At 37.5% G+C, this 19,691-nt stretch overlaps 1 protein-coding gene across 4 annotated transcripts in view; it reads right to left on the bottom strand.

The window, feature by feature from the left end:
• Positions 1-206: 206 nt before the first annotated feature.
• dse.S (dermatan sulfate epimerase S homeolog) overlaps positions 207-19,691 on the bottom strand; it is a 31,633-nt gene continuing 12,148 nt past the window's right edge. For 2 of the 4 annotated variants that reach the window (XM_018265382.2, XM_018265383.2), the window contains exons 2-6: positions 14,536-15,004; positions 9,950-10,203; positions 8,976-9,215; positions 6,088-6,295; positions 207-5,166 (exon numbers count right to left, since the gene is read on the bottom strand). In XM_018265382.2, coding sequence (XP_018120871.1) covers positions 3,414-5,166; positions 6,088-6,295; positions 8,976-9,215; positions 9,950-10,203; positions 14,536-14,951 — 2,871 coding nt within the window. In that variant the 5' untranslated portion in view covers positions 14,952-15,004 and the 3' untranslated portion in view covers positions 207-3,413. Of the gene's footprint in view, positions 5,167-6,087; positions 6,296-8,975; positions 9,216-9,949; positions 10,204-14,535; positions 15,005-19,691 lie in introns of those variants that run through there. The other 2 variants (XM_018265386.2, XM_041564595.1) reach the window with 2 other exon arrangements.

Raw genomic sequence — 19,691 nt, 5'->3', positions numbered from 1 at the left:
TTTGCCTCTTGTCTGAGCACCCCTCCGCGCATGACATCACTGCATATGCGTGTGAGGGAGGGGAGAGGTGGCTGCTGGGTTGCCTAGGGCACCCATTTGGCTTGTTTTCCCCCTGGTTGAAGAGGTTTATTTATTATTTACTGTATTCCCAAAAAATAGCTTGGGCCCCAAAAAAAAAAATGTAGCCAATGAAAAAGTTAAAGGCGTTTTTTTATCCAAAAAACAATTTAATGCACACTGAAAGAAAATAAAGTTCTAAGCAACTTCCCAATATACATTCATTCTAATTGTTTAGCGGTTTAAGTTATTAAGTTATATATGTGTAAATAGTTGCAGTGGAAAGCAGTGTTTGTTTTTTCTTTTCTGTTTTCTGGGGCTGGCTTTTGATACAATGTAACAGGTGTCAACTCTCTTCCAGCTGGCTTCTGCTACATTGTCTCAAGAGAAAATTTTAATCACAATTACCAATAATTTTAAAACCATTGTTTAATGTTAAATCGTAAGTTGCTTACAATTACATTTTCTTTTATTCTGCAAAAAAGTTTGGGTGTAGAGGACCCCTTCAAACAGATTCATTGGAAAAAAAACAACTTCTTAAATCCTAACAGGGTACAATTGATTGAGGTTTGTAAAAATAAGGGACAGATTGAAAGTTAAAAAAAGACACATTTTAAAATCGTTCTTACAATGCATTAATGATTGTATGGGCATATACACATAATCGCCTAAAGATGTTTTTTGCATATGTTGCACTACACAGCAATGTAGGAGTTAATTATTATTCTATTTTTAAATAGAGCTAGCATATTCTGCAGCATGTTACACTTACATAATCGGTGCCCCAGTGGAGCTTACAATCAAAGTCCCTGTTATATACACATACCAGGGTCAGGAGCCTGTATATTTTTTGAGAGTAGAAACAAGTACCCAGAGTCAACTCACAAACACCTTGCATATAGTGCCCTGGCTGGAATCAAATCGAGGTCCTAGCACTAACTGTGTTGCATTAAGTTCATTTTTCTTTGTTCAACATTAATATTCACAGCCTTGGTCCCAGACACACAAGGTTCAACAAAATCAACTAAGACACAACTTGTAACTGTGCTGTGGAACACAAACAAATCTACAATACAGCTTAAAGGAGAAGGAAAGATTTCCAAATGTTAGGCACTCCCCAGTGATTATAATGACTTACCTGATACCCCCATTCTCCTGTTCGCAGCAAACTTCTGAGCAAGCACCACGGTGCAACTGTCATCTTCCTTCTACATGGGTGTGCGCATGTGCAACAGAGTAAAATGCAGGACTTTTATGCTAAAAGCAGACTTTTTTACTCTACAGTCCATGCATCAACCTGTGCCAAGGATTTGAAGTTGAGAAATGCTTCATGGTGGTTGCTCTGAACTACCCAGGGACAGTGCAGTTTCTAACTGTAGAATTGGTTCAGGGTATCGGATAAATGTTTGTAATCACTGGGGGTACACCCAGTAAGTTAACCTTTCCTTCTCCTTTAACATGCAAAGAGGTAAGTTCCCTGTCTCAGATAACACCACCATTAGATAAAAAGAAACGTAATCATCTCTCAATAAACTTGAGGCACTTAATGTAAAGTATGTAGCTTCAATGCAAAAGAAGCTGAATGGCCGTAAGTTGGTTCAGGCAACCTGGTGAGCCCTTTGAAGTCACTGATGTCCTGAATCTGTTGATACCGTTTCATGAAAATATGTAATTTATTAAGTTACTTGACGTATTTCAGTTAACTCAAAAAAAAAAATGTATGCACTGTAGTTAAGCTTTACATTAGAAATCCATTATGCCAGACACATGCCATAGTACCAGAACTGCACATGACCAGGTTGTATTAACTACAGCAATGCAAACAATCGTGTTAGTAATGAAGGTTGTAATTAAACATCTACCTTCAAGCAAGGTAAGGTTAACTAACAACATCCATTACTTCAATGTATGTAACATGTGACAGGGGTTTATTACCTTTTAATTGGTATCTTCTCAATACCAATTAAAAAAACTGCCACTAATGTAACTTAAACCACTTCCTCCAGCCCCTTCTTCCTTGTATACAACAGTTCAGCACTGACTGCTGTAATAGTGACGTCTGCTATAGGGGTCTGGCAACGACCCAACTTACCAGACCTGACTTCACTGTTATAACAGCTATGGCTAAAAAGGTGCTGTAGGTCAACACAGGTAAGAAAACTGGGGCAGTAGTAGCAAGGTTTGAGTTTTAACACATTCAATTACAGATATGAGACCTGTTATACATAATGCTCAAGAACTGGGGTGTCCTGCATAAGGGTTCTTTCTATAATTTTGAACTCCATATCTTAAGTCTGAAACATGAATTAAACCCAATAAGTATTGTTCTGCCTCCAATAAGGATTAATAAGATCTTGGTTGGGGTCAAGTACAAGGTACTGTTTTATTATTACAGAGAAAAAAGAATGTTTTTAAAATGTGAATTATTTTATTAAAATGGAATCTATGGAAGATGGCCTTCCTGTGATTTGGATCTTTCTGGATAACGGGTTTTTGTATAACTGATCCCATATGTGCATTTTAAAGTGATATTAAAGCATTGCTAACATATTAAAACATGGGCGTATCACATTAACAATTTATACCTGTTTAGTCATGTGTTGTTCATTATGATTAAAAAACAAGAAAAGACTGTGGGAACAGCTTAACATCATACTAGGGCTCTGTTCGGATTTAAATTAAACTTTAATATGATAAATAGATTTTATAAATGACAGGAGGTGAAGGGACAGTTACAAACTTATTCACTTTTCTTTTTCAAATCTTTTTTCTTTATAAAAATATAAACATGAAAAAAATAATTTTCGAATTTCTGTAACTGTAGATGAATTTGGATATTACTAATGCTCTCCACACGTTGTCAATGTGGGTTTCAGCACTGATGTAAAGGAGGACAAACCTGTAGCCCTACTGCTTTGTTAAGCATCCATTTCAAGTATTGACCAGTCACTTTTGCTGGAAGCTATAGCTTAACAGTAGTGATGAGCGAATCTGTCCTGTTTCACTTCACCGAAAAATGAGCGAAACTGAAAAAACATTAGCAAAATGCATTGCAGTCAATAGGTGACAAAAACTTTTTATGCGCAACAATTTTTTATGTGAGCAATTTTTTTTCTCACTACAAATGCATTAAAGGCAACTGGTGTTTTTTATTGTGCCGATTTTCTGTTTTGGCAAAATGCATTAAAGTCAATTTTTCAAGTTTTTGTCTCACTGACATTTTTGTCATGTCGAATTTCTATGCAGCAAATTTTTCGTGAAAAATACAGAATTTCGCTGCAAATCTATGCATGGTAAAATGATTCGCTCATCACTACTTGCCAGTTAAAGAGCCATAGGTTTGACATGCCTGCCATCTAACACTGAGACTGATAGCATGACAAATACAGCCACATCAGTATGCAAAAATCCAATGCAAGTATAGCATACAGCCATCTTTTCTGTTGTAAACTCTTTGGCTTGAGGAACCGAGATAACTGTAGTACTAACAGAACTATGAAGATGGAAATGTTAAGAATTAAAAATAAGCTGGTGTAAGAGGCCGAAATAGATGAAGTCCCACTGTGGAAAGTTGTAAACATATGAGGGGATGCATGCTTACTAACAGAAACCGGTTTGTGCTTGACTTGAGGTTCATCTACAAAGTCCAAAAGGTCTTTCATTTGTTCTTCTTCATTAACTGGAAGTTCACTTTGTGCCAGAGCCATAGCTTTTTGGCGTGTTTGCTTCTCATTAACTTCTATTTGAGCAAATAGATCTGGTACAGCATTTTTAAATTTGTTATTTTTTGTGGCCTTCCTGTTTTTTTTTGTTTTGCCTTGCTCCTTCTGCTGCTGAGATACTGAAAATATTTTTTCAACAGCCTCCTCTGTATTCCTTTTATCTGTAAACCTAAGCAGACGTTCAGCCGTCTTTCTAAAGCTGGCGGTATTTTTGACATGGGATAGAATTTGTTTTTCCTTTTCCTGAAATACTGGCTTAAAGTGCTGGAGATTCTGCTCGAGAATTGCAGAATAATCTTTGACTTCTTCTGGAGAAGAGCTCCTGATGGAAGAGGTCTCGTCAAAGACAAATTTCTGTCTATCTGCAACTACTTTAGCATAAATGGACTGACTTGGTGTTTCTCCTGTGAAAATGTAAGCAGCATATGCATGTTCACTGGTCGCAAGATACACATCAACTTGCTGATAGTCTCCATGGACACTGAAGCTCTCAACATCCACAGAAGGTCCTATAAAAACATATATGGCTCTAGTGATAGGTTTCCTGAGGTAAGTTGTGACATTCACATAATTAGTTCCATTGTATGGATAACCGCGTGGATAAGAAATTGAAGTAATGACTGCTTTCTCACTCCGACCAGTGTCATCCATCCAGTACATCTTATACATTCCATCTTTGTGCCTAATTACTGCTCCATGAACACTGTCAATTGAGGTTGCCTCAAAAGGCATATCCACATTGTGGAAATAGCTGGAAGTTGCTTCCAGAGTGCTGCCACGGTCTAAATGAATATGGTCTACAAGGAGTAACAACTGTGGATGTAGCAGGATAAGATTTCTTTGAACACTTTTCAATTTCAAGTTTGGACTGTAGGCTCCAACCCCTTCACCCCTGATAAAAACAACCCCAGATTTCTCCCCAGCAGCAACCACCCTTCCTTGACAGTCTGCAGCTTCCCCTTGCTTGTATTTTAGCCATTTAGAACTACAGTCTTCTGTAACCTGACCTTGCCAAGGAGCAAAGCAGCTTTCAGATACAGAAGGTGAAAACATTAAAGCATTATTTAGAAAAGTATACTTCGGTCCATATAAAGCTTCAGTTATAAAAGGAAATCCGTTAGGAGCAAATGTAAAAGAGTTTTGATCAGGATGCTCATGTCCAGCATTAAAATTTCTCCATCCTTTAATCCAGTCTTTGTACTTGTTTTCGTGAACAATGTCAAATATGGCACGGCCTCCAAGTTTTCCTGATTTAAAGGACAGAAAAGACTTGTTAATTTCCGCTGGTAGGGAACTTCCATAAGTCACTACTCCCCAGTCTTCAAAGAAGTGCAGTTGAGGTGTGCCAAAATCTGGTGGAGGTGTAGACTGTAAAGTTGCATCATACCTGTAGCAAAATAAAGTTTATTTATTCTTAATCTCTTTCATTATAAAATATACAATTAGGCACATGAAATAATAAGTATAGAGCATGGCAGCAAATCAAATGAGCATGACAGCAAATCAAATGAACACTGGCATTCCCATTGAGTTTTCTGTTTATATAAAAAGATGCTCTCAGTCTGTGTTAATCCCAAATACAGAATTAAATGATTAACACAATATACAGTAAAGCAGGTAAACAAAATATTTTTGTTATAATTGTACTCTTAATACATACTTTTGAGCATAAAAACAGTGTTTATAATGCAAAATAGAGAGCTTGCATGAGGAACTCTCGCATGGTTGGCTGTCAATGGTAGCGTCCTGTCCAGGCAGTTTTTTAACTATGGAGGTTAGATTGTCGTTTACTAATCCTGCCTTCTCCCCTCCTATAGATCAGTAATTTTAGCTGGCCATACACATTAAGATCTTTCCCAATGTGGCCACCTACATTCTGTGCCAGGCTGATCTGATTGTTTGATCAGAACATAATTAGCGCCTATGCCAGCTCGTTGGAAGAGTCTGAAGGGGTCAAATCGCCATCTTAAATCTGCCCATAAAAGGCCCAATTTACAAAGATAAGCGATATATCAAATAAAATTCCAATATTATTCCATAACTTTATTTTCAGTAAAATGTTGGGGGGGAGGTGGGGCTGAATGAAGTATTGGGGTTACCTATGCAGTTGGCATTGCTCTGAAGAATAAATGGAAATGCTCTTAGTGCTTCTAGAATAGTTACATTTTAAATATGAAAACATTTGTTTTGTTACTCCTTATACTGTCATTACTGCAGAATAGTTTCTATCTTCATAGTAAGCAAAGGCAAAATGCTCTCTATCTGTAGTCGGATTACAAATCCCAACAACTTTCACAGCCATACTTACCAAAGAAACTCAGTATGAAGGGTGCACCAGCGCTGCCCTTTAGCTGGTGTTCCTGGACCTTCTTGCACTCTGTTTGTGTGAATTTGTTCAGCCAGCCAATTACCACTTCCATTTCTCAAGACATATTGGTCTAAAAACACCAACTGGCTCTCGGGTCCATAAAACCAATTATAATTGGAATCTGCTATGGCCACAGTTCTTTGAAAGCCTAAAAAAAAAAAAAAAAAAAATCATACAGGGTATTTAAAAAAAGATTATAGGCTGGGTCATGGGTAAAACACAGGACTTTGGAGCGCCTTTATTTATAAGTGATAAGTCCTGCCAGTAATGTGTCCCCAATCTACCCCTCATTTACTGACCCACAAAAGGAACCATGACATCATAAACAGACTTGCTTGTTAGGGGGATTCTGCATAATCTCCCTGAAGAAAACAACATTTTATCTGACAACAGAAACAATAGTTAAAACAGCATAGCTAGCTCTAAACCCGTTTTTGGGTCTAATGTAATTGAGAAAGAAATCAAAAAGGGATGCAAAGAAATGGAATTAAGAGATTCATATGCCAAGGAAATCTCTGGATTTTACTGTTCAGGATGCACATGAGCTGAAGTCTTATTTGATGCCTCACCCCATCATCCCAGCCCTTTGGTTACTCTCCAATAGTCATGCAAGATGCCTATTATAAAAGTTATTTTCCAAGTTGGATTAACGTAACCCTCTGATACAAAAAATATTGAGGTCATTAATTTTACTATATGAACATGAATACTGTGGGAAAAGATTTCTAAATCATGTCCTACCAAGATTACAGATTCAAAAGAATAAACAAAATGTGGCCCAAAATCTCTCAAAATCAGAATGTCATTAATCCAATAAGGAAATCACAACATTTTATACAATTATTAGAGGCTTGTGCTATGTGTACATTTCTTTTAAAGGAGAACAAAGCTTAACTAAAGGAGTAGGACAGAAATCTTGTACATTATGTTTTGTGATTCTATACCAGCCAAAGCCAACAACAGCCATTTAGCAGTAAAGTTCTGTGCCTCAAAATATGCCCCATGTAGCTCCCCATCTTCTTTTCTGCTGATTTGCTGCACATGCTCTGTGCTGCTGTGAGTTACTGAGCTTAGGGACTGACACAAAATATACTGAATATATAATATAAATGCCACAATATAATGCTGATCAGATTGTTGGTTATTGGCACACGGCAGTTCAGAAACCAACAAAATTAGCATCAAAATGTAATAGTCAATCCTGTAGCATCAGTTTATATGAAAGGCCAACCTCATTTTCATTCTGCTTGATGATTTGCAACAAGCCCTAAGCTAAGCTTCTCAACAGCTGCCCAGATAACACTGAGCCTGTGCGCGTTGCTGACACTCCTAACAAAATTCAAGAAGAGAAACTCCTGTAACACATTATTTGAAGGCCTGGATTATTACTACTATAGCAATGCTAAACCTTTAGGCTGGTTCAATAACTTTAATATATAAAATATGGCTTTTTTAACCATATTCATTTTTAGGGTTCAGTGTTCCTTTAAACATCATGCAATGATTAACAGAGCAAGGTTTTGTGTGCTGCATTGCAATAGTTGACACAGAGTAATGACCAAAAGAAGGTACAGCAGTTCTCCAAAAGTCACTGCATCAGAATTCAGGACCTACAGACAACAAGGGACGGATTTATCAAAAATCGAGTTGGCTTTTTTCCTCAATTCAAAAAAGCAGAGAAAAACGTATTTTTTGACATCTTGAATTGTCTGGATTTATTAAAGAAAAAACTGCTAAACGTTGCCAGAAAAAAAAAAAAACTTACTTGGTAACTGCTGGCGAGGTTGTATAGAAGTCAGTGGGAATATTCTCTTACAACTATACTTTCCCAGTTTTTAAAAACACTGAGTTTTTTAGCCTTGTTGAAAATAAACAGAACCACGCGAGTCTCACTAAAAAAAACCTACTCGAGAATATTGTATAGTATTTTTTTTCTTAAAGTGATACTGATGCTAAAAAACTATTTTTTAAAATATGAATGTATATCAAAAGTTACCTATAGGTCATGTTGATCGTTTTTTGCAGAGAGGTCTGTTTTTGTAAATAATTTTTAGTTGATGTTCCTAAACCTAACTGTTTTGACAACCTGACTGTCACATCTCAGCCGGTCAGTTAAAGTTTCTAATGCTAACGGACTAGTGCTGCACAAATATGGCAGCCCCCTCATAGACGAGCACGGGGAGTAAGATGGGTTATGTAAAAGCTTTGAGCAAATACTTTATGGCAAAATTACAAGTAGCAAACAAAGCCAATACTATGATAGATGTAAAAAATGGTTTAATTTCTGGTGTCAGTATCTCTTTAAATAAGGTAATATTAAAGATATATACTGTATAGCTCACATTTTGTCTGCATGTTTCTTTTTTTGCTTTTTCCCCTGAAAACTTTTTCTAATAAATAAGGCCTCATGTCTGTTGTCGGGATGTTGGAAGCTTTAGTGTGACAAAAGCAAGAGCTTGAATGGCTGGACAATACGAGGTTCCAGTCTCCAACCAAATCAACCCCTTCTTCATTGTTTTAAGGCATTTTTCAACTAACATAATTGAAGATGAGTGTTTTGGTTTCGAGAGGAATGTGTAGCTTTTGTAAGTGTAACCACGGTGAAATGTTTTTATAATCACATTTTATAGTGAGGAGACAGTCTTGTCATTTTACAAAGCAGAGGGAATGCCCTGGCTTTGTATTTAAACCTAGTGGCATAGCTTTATATTATAACCTATAGTCCATGAAAACCTTATGAGCCATATGTTATTTTCCTCTGAATCTCTGCTTTTTATTACTCTCAGTCATAAATAGAATTAAATGCGAGCATAAAGTGTATGTCTTACCTGGTAGTATGGTTCTGTACATAAATGCAAAGTGCTCTTTTAGCCAAGGATGGCTGAAGTGATTAATGTTGAAATGCCTCTGAACAAGGAACATGTACTGAAAGAGGGATCTGGTGGTGTAGCTACCATAAGCCACTCCCTCATAGAGAGAGCCATCTGTCACGTCATATAATAGAACCATAGACTTCTCCATGATTGTCAGCACTTGCTTTGTCCAAAAATAGGCCTCTTGCAGGTAACCTAAGATAAAGTCAGTTATACAGTTAAGAAACACATTCCGTAAACACTATACTTGGCAATGGCCAACATGGGGCTGTCCAGATTGTAATGGCTGCTGTAGTACACTGGCATTTAGAGCACTGCAGATTTCCATCATATCTATACAGAGAGTTATGTTATAATAGGGTTAAAGTAATGCATTGGTCTATTAAGCTGATAAAGTGACCAGTCACTTTTGGCCATAGAGTATGTACTGTATATCAAATATACAAAAAGAGAAAGTGGCACCTAACGTACAAAAAAAAGTTTCCCACACCAGAGGTTTTATTTTATTCAGACAACTTGCAGTCACTGAATGCTTGCTATGTAATATAGCAAGACACAGTATTATGGAATATTTGAGATTCTTGTTATTAAACAGTGTATTATTAAAGTCTCTATATTAACATCATTTGAACTAATGTCTAAAGTGATGTCTTGACTGCTACCATCAGGAAAAAAAACAGGCAGTTAAAATGCCCTTCTCCATTGGTTACTGCTTCCTACTGTATATTTATCTATGGGAAATAACATTCCTGAAGTGCAGGTAGAGGTAACAGGCTCAGCAGAGATCTACCTTCCACCATCAGGGGTTATATTAGCCTATATTCTGTTAATGAAGTTCTTCTAATTAAAGTGTATTTATCCATGTCATGCATAGACAGCTAGTAAATTGTTTTAATAACCTATACTGCAGTTACTGCAGAGGTACGTACCTTGATTCATCATCACCAAACTTCCAGTTAGCAGGGCCACACAATTTGTGGGCTGATGGTTGTGAATGTACTGAAAGCCCCATCCTCTCCTGAAGGAGGTTTCATACATATTTGCTGAGGCATTGGCGATTACCTCTAGAAACCTCACCTTCTGTTGCTTGCTAAATGAGTTGTATAGAAAGTCATAAGCAGTAGCAAAGCCAACCAGGGAGTGTGCCAAGGGAACTTCATCCCAAGGAGCATCTTTCACTAACCTGTAAAATAAAGCATATGTTTACATTTTACGTTTAACCTGTTCAAACCAACTACTACACACAAAGATGAGGTTCGTAAAGTTATTGTGCAGTTCTGTGTATTTTTGACTGAAACAAAAAACCAAACCAAACCAAACCAAAATGTTTTACAGGGGGGAACAACGGCTGACCAGAAGCTTTGTGTAGCTCTATGATGCACATGACACACATCTCATTTATTGTCAGGGGTTCCTTACTAAAAAAAGATACATAACATACAGAGGATTCTTGTGACCACACTGTACAGTATTTCTGTCCCTGTGATTCATTTCAGGAAGAAGATGGTAACCACCATAATGTCACTTAATTAAGAGAAAATAGAAGATTGCAGCTTTGACAACGTAAATTAAGGGCCAATCAAAATATATTACAGGACAGTTAAGCCTAATTTATTAAACAGAGAGGGAAAGGTTCAGCAGGTATGGGTGGTTTAAATTTAACAACCACTGAAAACAGATGATGCCAAATTGTGTTTTATACTATTATACTTAATGGGTTAGGAAAATCTCTGGGATAAGGACATTTCGAAACTTAGACCTTTGCTTTTATTTTTGTACAGCCAGAATAGTTAGCAACTAAGGTGCTAAAGTGTAGCCAAAGAGTGGTCACTTGTCTTTCTAATAAATGCTTTGTGTACTTGGAACAAACTAACTGCGCTAAAAAAAGCTGGCCACAAGCCACCTGGGCATGTTGGCTGAACAAAAGTATCTGCAAAAAGTTTGCTCACATATTCAGTAATCTGGTCAAAAATATATTCTATAAAAAATAAAACTCCAAACATCTAGATCATGAGGCCACATCTACAGCTGATCACCATACACTGGCCAATCAGAATTTCAAACCGGTTTAAAAACTTTGCTCCATATCAATAGGGAATAAAAAGTACCAAACAAATCAAATATTCTCATTTGAATAGCAAAAACTTAGTCAGAAGTTAATGCCCTCTGACAAAACATTTTTAGAACTCTATATAGCCCATCCCAACTTCCATATGAGGCAAAATCATCCGATATAGCAAAAAAAAAAATATGCTTTTTTTTTTTAAACTGGGATATAAAAAATGTTATTCGACTTGTTATTCATTTGGCTCCAGTATTTAGAAGCAAGTCTTTATGAAATGACCTATTAATATCCATGTTAATGGCTGTCCCCGACCCATTAATCAGCTCCTGGAAGTTACAAGGAACTGAACACATCTATCTACTTGATTAAACAGTATCCAAAAATGTATTTACTATGGAATGACTTGAAGAAGTGGTCATTATTAAAACAAGTTAGCAGACATGCTCTTCAGATGCCATGTAATGTGCTTTTGCAGCCAAGGGCAAAGACACACACACGAGATAAACTGCAATGTACCCAAGAGCCAGGCCTTTCTAGCTATCTAATAGAATTCCAATCATAAACTGAGTAATTTGCCTCCTTGGCTTTCTGTGGATTGAGACAATTACCATTGTGCCTGCTAAATGTAACTTCATATAGTGTGAATGTATCATACATCTGAGTTGGTTTGCAATAGTGCATATGTAAATTTAAGATGAATTAACTAAGCTAAAATAAATATTAATGCTCATTAAATTTCTGAAAGCGATCCTCTAGGGATTCCTCTAATTAAACTATAGTAAACTTTCACAGAGAATAGTATGAAGATTTTCAGAATGGACTTTTTGGGAGATAGCCTTCCCATAATTCTGAATAACAATTCTGTATAAATTATTCCATTCTTGCATAATAATTTTACTATACTTCAAGCATCCAAGCAAAGCTGAAAACTTTAAAGCCTGAGAAAGTTCTTGACTCGGTATTTTATTGCAGCTTTAGAAGCTTACTTTCCTTATTAATTGCTCCATACTTTCCTCCATAATGAGTTGTCCGTTAAAACTGCATTAATTAATTAGGGGCAGATTTATCACATTGTGAATTTAGAACTCACCACAAAAAAAACTCACTTTCTATTCATTCCTATGGGATTTCTAGAATTGTATTTAACAATGGAGTTCACCATTTGATAAATACAGTATGCTGTTAAAAATCCCATAGGAATGAATAGAAAATGAGTGAGTTTTTTTGTGGTGAGTTCTAAATTCACACTTTCACAAATCTGACCCATTTTAAATGTTAACTTTAAATTTGTCTCAAAATCGGCTCTTTGCACTTCCATATGGTTGTGCTCAGAGCTGCTCAGCATTTCCTGACTTCAATTCCAAATTGCACCTATTGATGCAGGGGAACCCCAAAGCTACTACCACCTCCTGACCAGGCGGTAGTTCTAGGGTGCCCAGCAGAAAGTGACGCAGCATACTTGGGACTAAAGAATCAGGCACAGATGTCACTTGCATGCAGAACACCGGTCCACCAAGTGGATTTCTGCACAACTGCATCTGATTTGCAACAAAATGCATGTGTAGATGTGTTAATTTTACCAAATTGGACACAACTGCGTTGGCACAGTGCTATTGCATCAGGTGCAATGTCCTCTTGCAACCTCATGGCATCTCATTCTGAAAAAAAATGCAGCATTGTGTGGAAACATGCCAATTGTGCTCCAAATTGCACTTCACCAACTGCAATTTTAGAGGTAAATGCAAGAAAAAGAGCATCTTGGTATGAGAACAAATCATTAAGTACTAATTAAGGCCCCCACAAAGCTCTTTGGGCCCCTTCCTAGTTAGACTCTCCTTACTTCTACACACAGATCTGCAAAGAACTATGTTATTCAGCAATAGCAGTGATGTTATTTTTCAACGGTGAAGGAGATACATTTTCACCGGTCATTTGCTACACACCCATAATCTAATGGACCCAATGCAATCTTGAGGTTGCCAAAGGTCACTTCACTATCCTTATCTTCCTTGACCCATCATCTGCATTTGATATGGTTGACCACTCTCTCCCGATACAAATTCTGTATTCGCTTGGCATCTGTGACCAGGCTGCATCTTGGCTCTCTTCTTACCTCTCTAACCTTTCGTTCACTGTGTCCTATGATAATGAAACTTTATCTCCAGTACCACTTAATGTAGGGGTGCCGCAAGGTCCGTTATTGTTCTCGCTGAACACTCTGTCTTTGGGAGATCTCATCCACTCATTTGGTTTTAATTATCATCTGTTTGGTGATGATACCCAAATATATTTATCCATCCCTTAAAACTGCCTCCTAGTGATCTCCAACTGTATGAACTAGCACCACCTCAAACTCAACCTAAAAAAACTGAACTAATAATCTTTCCATCTAAGCCTGGTCCTACTCCCCCATTTACTATCTCTATTGATGGCATGCTCATTAACCCTGTCTATTCAGCACACTGTCTGGGGGTAATCTTTGACTCCATTCTATCTTTCTCTGATCATATTAACACCACTGTCAAAACTTGTCACTTTTTCTTACGCTATATTGCCAAAATCCATTCCTTTCTTTCACCTGCTACAGCCAAGATGCTCATGCATGCTCTTATCCTATCCCAACTAGACGACTCTAATCTTCTACTAACTGGCCTCCCTAACTCCCATCCCCCCTCTACAGTCTGTATTAAATACTGCTGCCAGAATTCCCCTCCTCTCATCCAAAAGGGAACAGGCCCTTCCCCTGCTGAAGTCCTTATCATGGCTTCCCATAAAACAAAGAATTACAAACTCTTCCTCATAACCTTCAAACCACTTCATTCATATGCACCTAACTATATCTCCTCTCCTCTCAAAGCAATCACCTGGTTTCACCCCACTACATCAGCTGTTTCTCAACTTAAATGCTTCTGTCTTGCTTCTCCTTACATTTGGAATGCTATTCCCAAACTCCTTCGGAGAGCATCCTCACTCAGTCTCTTCAGAACTAAACTTAAAGCATAAAGACATTAAAGATATAAAGACTCCCCCTATTCACACCTCCCCCTATTCAGAACTAGAGTTTGTGAACCTATAATTTAGAATAGTGGATTCAAGCTTTTCACTGTTTTTGGATAACTACATACTGTAAATAGATAACTACCTATATTATGACAGATCCACGCTGGCAACTTATTTAAATACCTTTACAGTGTATTTAAGTTGGTTAATAAAGCAACAGAGAGAGCACCATGAATGCCTGGCCAAACCACATCCAAAGGTGTGCAACTGGGTGTACAATCAGAAGCAATTTCTAAGTTTCACACAGTTTCTATTAATGATTGTGAGTAATAATATAAAATAAGGTAAACTACCAATGTGTTCATGCTACAAATATTAATTTTACATCTACTGAAAAGTATATTACAGACATGACAGAAGCGAAGTTAACAAAAGACAAACAAAATCTACCAACTAGGCTGAGCTGCCATCCTTTCCATATATTCTCTGGCCAGACCAAGTGCTTCAGTGTTATCTGGATTCAGGACGCAGAACATCGCCAGTGCACCAAGGTTGTTGCCATAAATTTCATTCCATCGAGCAGAAAACTCCTTTGGATCCCACGGGGGAAGGTACTCACTAGGGTTGGTCAGCATTACATGAACTGCCTCATTAATTCTTGCCGAAATGTGCCGATGGCTGCTTGCTGCCTGGGCTCGGAGTCCTTCCATGTTGCCCTTTGAGAAGTACAGCATGGGATAGCCATCATATTTTCCATTGAGGAATGGTATTTGTGTATTAATGTCCTTTTCTGTGCCGTAAACCACAATGTAACAAAGCAGATGTATGAAAAATACACTAGGGGCTCCCCGAGTGTGAGTCCTCATTGTGACATTAGATCTCCAGGCCACTTGCTCTGCCAGACCATCTTTGATACAGCCTGGTGGAAAAACAAGCAGAAAGAGATTAGAAAAAGAACACACAATTTTAAAGGTAAAAAAAAAGAACAGTAAATTGTATTATGCCCTAATCTATATATATTCATTACTTAAATCTTATATTGTAAGTTTCACTATAAAAAATGTATACAAGTACAGCAATATTATTAGTAATATCTGTAATTTGACAGTTCTCTTTTTTACCTCTTCTATTGGTTGTTTTTGTATGTAATCATGTATGCTCAGTGTATACACTCATTTATTGTACAGCACTACGGAATATGTTGGCACTTTATAGGTATAATTATTATCATGTATTTATAAAATGCCAACATAGTCTGTAATGTTGTACAATAAATATACAGGAAAACATACAAAATCCACCAAAACTAAAATTTTTGTTAATTATAGCAACAGTTGACAGCTATATATGGGTTTTCTTTACCTTCATCTGACCGAAATTAAGAAACACTGACCTAGAAGTAGAGAAACAAGGTTGAACATAATGAATGTGTTTTATTTTCAACTTTGACTATTATGAAACTACGTTATATAAGGGTAAATGATAACGGAGATAGGCCATTTGCAATGATTTATTAACCATGTACCTGCAAAATCCATAAAGCGTGTTAAGAAAAGTGCTGACATTTTTAGGTATGTGTTTTCTATAGTTATAGTGTTTATTGGACCTCATAAACAAATACCATTTGGACATAAATTCCATGTTCAGTTATAAACTTGTAAATTGCCTTTATACAAGAACATTATGACTGTTTTCTGTTTACATATGAACATTAAACAAAAATTATCTCATGCTTAGTTTTGGCCTATCAGCATAAACATGCCTAAATGATCAATGACCTCTTTTTTCACTTATAGTGCCAAATAGCTAAATAGCAGTGAAATGATTGATGAAATTAGAAACCCTACAAATCAGAACCCTTAGAGTGCTTTTAGTATATTACGTTCTCTGAAGTAAAGGACCTGAGAGAGACCTCAGAGAGGAAAAAAAACATTTCATATGGTGTTTCAGGTGAGAATTTTCCAAAGAGGAAAAAAGGAACAAATTCTTAAACGTAAACATCTGTGGTTTCTTTATGCTCTGAAACATTCATATGAAAACAGAATGCTGCTCCAGTTTCTGAAAACTTAAAAATACATCATAGTTTAAAATCTACAAAAAAATATATATATTCACAAATTATGTCAACTGAAAAGACCTAAACCACTATGTATTTTAATCCTCATACACTAGAATGACTGAACTTAATGCAATACAAAAATGTATCACTGATCAGACAAAATATATTTTTTTAAATTTCAAAAAAAAGAGATTTACTGTATATAATTTATGCAGAGGGGCTGTTATAATGTTTTCTATAACCTTTCCCCTCTGAGAATGTCAGGAATTCCCTGCCTTTCCTCAAAAGGATGGTATGGCCTGTGTTAACCCAGACAGGAAAAAAAAAATATATAGGGGCATATTCAACGGGCGAATTTTCACCAGCTTCGCACCCATGGCACCATTTTGCCAGGCGCAAATACACTACAAATACACAAATTCACTAAAATGCAAAGTTTTGTCCCTGGCGTTGAACGCTGGTGACTTTTCGCTAACGTTACTTCGGCTGTGTGAGGATATCATAGTGAAGATGCACTAGCATTCATTTGTGCCTAGCGAAACTTCGCTAGTAATCTTGCGCTTAGGTCAATTTGCATAAGATGGGTGCATAAGTTGTATGGACGTCTTTATTATAAATGTTGCTGCAAATAGTTTAAGTTACTGGTTTATTTTACACATGTCCAGTCAAGAGAGTTAATATAATGCCATACACATGAGCCCACTGTAAAATGAATGTTCCATATCTTAGGAAATGTCTGGAAAAAAACAGTTCCCCAAAAAAGTTTGTTAGGACTTTTGCAGGCAATCACGCTGATAAAAGGAAAAGACGCCAGCGTTTTTTTGAACTTTGATGCATTTTCAGCTCACAGGATATGATGTAAGTGATCTAGCTGCTTTACAGCACTTTGCCTGGTCTGATGTGGCAAAGGCAATCCTGGCGAAAGAGGTTCAGTAAAATCCACATTTTAGAGAAAAGTCGCCTGGCGATAAGAGTACAAATGACCGCTAACAACAGTCTGTTTCACTAGCGAATTTGTGCCTGCTATTAAATTGGCGATGTCCCTCCGGGTGGCAATGCTGGCGAAAAGTCGCTAGTGTTAGCCACTTCGCTCTTTAGTAAATCTGCCCCATATTGTATATGGAAAAAAAAGAAAGCACTCATGGTGCAGAATGAAAATGTAGCCTTGCATTATTTAAGCTCACCAAACCAACTATGATAATGATCTTAAACAACAATTATGAGAGGGGTTCATGGCTGTTTAATTTAAAAAAAATTGTTGTCTAAAAATGCTATTCTTTTTTAACAAAGATCATTAATTAAAAGGAGGAAATGCTGTTTTCACACAATTAAAGTATTTATTATTTTAGCTTTATTTTGTTCGCAATTGTGTTCTCCACACTTTTTAAGAAATGGAAATTTGGCTCTTCAAAGACAAGAAAGGTTTATTTACCATGGGGAGGCAACTTTGTTTTCTCAAGGCTTTTAGGAAAAAAATGCACTGCTGCCATTTTTCGTACCTTTCCCTAGTGCTGATTGACACTAGTGCATGCATTTTATTCTACTGCATACTGCATACGAACAAACCCAAGCCAGGGACGCCTGAATCTAGTGTAAGATGGCAACTTCGCACTTGATTTGATATTTCCCTAGGCCAATACAGTTTGTTCCTAAGAGGAACACTCAACTATGAAAAAACTTGTATTCAATGGGAGAAATATATTAGAACCCCCTTTTTTTACCTGTTAAAATGCAGTCAACTTGCCTTATGGTAAAAACTCCACTGTCTGGAACCCACACTTTGCATATAACATGCTATGCATACAAGCCTTAGGGTAAAATGTGCAGTGTTACTTTTTCAGACCTGGCTCTTGGCAGCAATATCCCATATTTTTGAATGGGAGGGGCAAGTGCTAGAAATCGTTCTGGCTACCATTACCTTTAAAACAAAAGTAAGCATTCATGGCATATAATGTGTACCAACTACAGAGAGGTACTCCTTTATAATTTCACTGCATAGGCTTCTTGCACAGAGAGTCTTCTTGAGTACTACAGTTCAAGAAGCAATCTATCCCCACTGACCTTCAGCAGCCAGCCATTTAGGAAAGTATCAAAAGCATACAGAAATTGAGAATTTCCAATGCAGAAAAGAAGAATAATATCTGAAACAGAGTTGCTGAACGTTGTAGACTTAAAAAACATATTTATGACAGGCAGATTGGGGGAGATTTAATTGCCTGGCGACTAATCGCCTTTTCTGCGTGGCGACAATCTCCCCGAACTGCCTTCCATCTGCTGGAATAAAGAATCGCCTGCGCTAATGCACTCATGGCGCTTCGATTTCCGAAGTCACCTGAAGTTGCCAAACTTCGGGCGACGTCGGAAATCGTAGCGCTGCGAGTGTATTAGGCGCAGTCGATTCTTCATTCAAGCAGACTGAAGGCAGTTCGGGGAGATTGTCACCACGCAGAAGAGGCGATTAGTCGCCAGGCGCCAGGTAAACAAAATGCAACAAGCTAAGCAAGTGCTCAGCATAACTGAGTAAATAAACCTGTTCTGGTCTCTATTTATTGTCACTCCGTCACACTTCCCACTCCCATTAACATTACTTTTATTGATTTGTTTGTATTGACTCCAAGCAACCGGGCCTGGCTAATTGATCTAACTGACATCTAATGTAAACTTAGCTGGAATGCACCTCAGATTCCTGCTGTAGAAGTAAAATACATTACAGAGCACACAGCCCCTTAGTCTGTGCTACATATTTACTATATGTAAACTAGACCAGAACTGCAATCTATTGTGGAAGACTAAATAGCGAGTAAACTGGGCTCACTATGCACCAGTGTCAATTTCAATGTTGTGCAAAATGACATCCAAAAAGGACAGAACAGAAAACAAATACTAGGCCAAAGTTACACATGCGGTTTTTTAACAGAATTTTGTGATCCTAGTCACTTCCCACAACTGCTAACATCTTACACACCTAAAATACTATCCTAAAAATAGCAAGCTTTATGTGATATGTCTCACATGTATGCACCGTTAAGGCCAGAGAGTCTGGCAAACTACAACAGTAAGTAATTTGGTAATTGTAGGCAAATTACAGTTACATAATGCGTGGTGCATGAAGGGTCTTACTACTTGAAGTGCAATCCTGTATGTGAAACACGGCTGTTCATTTCTGCAGCTAAAGTTGGGCCTGACCAAAAGCTCAAGGGAAACCTGGCCAAAGGTTGGACCTTAAGGGTAGTGTAATCTAAAATCTACTACCTTAGAGTGAACACTGAACAGGATTCAATAATAATAACCTATTCAATTTCAGCATCTTTAACTAAACTTTTAGTATGATGAAAATGCAGCGTCGGACTGGCCCACCGGGACACCGGGAAAAATCCCGGTGGGCCCCAGTCCTTGTGGGCAGCGTCGGACTGGCCCACCGGGACACCGGGAAAAATCCCGGTGGGCCCCAGTCCTTGTGGGCCCCTGTGGCCACTAGACGACAGCGCTCACTACTATATAATCTATATTGCTGCTGGTGCTCAGCTCGTGAGCTTGTATCACGCAG

This window comes from Xenopus laevis, chromosome 5S (assembly GCF_017654675.1).
Source record: "Xenopus laevis strain J_2021 chromosome 5S, Xenopus_laevis_v10.1, whole genome shotgun sequence".
NCBI classification, from domain to species: Eukaryota; Metazoa; Chordata; class Amphibia; order Anura; family Pipidae; genus Xenopus; species Xenopus laevis.
The sequence above is the reverse complement of the archived record's forward strand: the minus strand, read 5'-3'. Positions and strand labels throughout refer to the sequence as shown.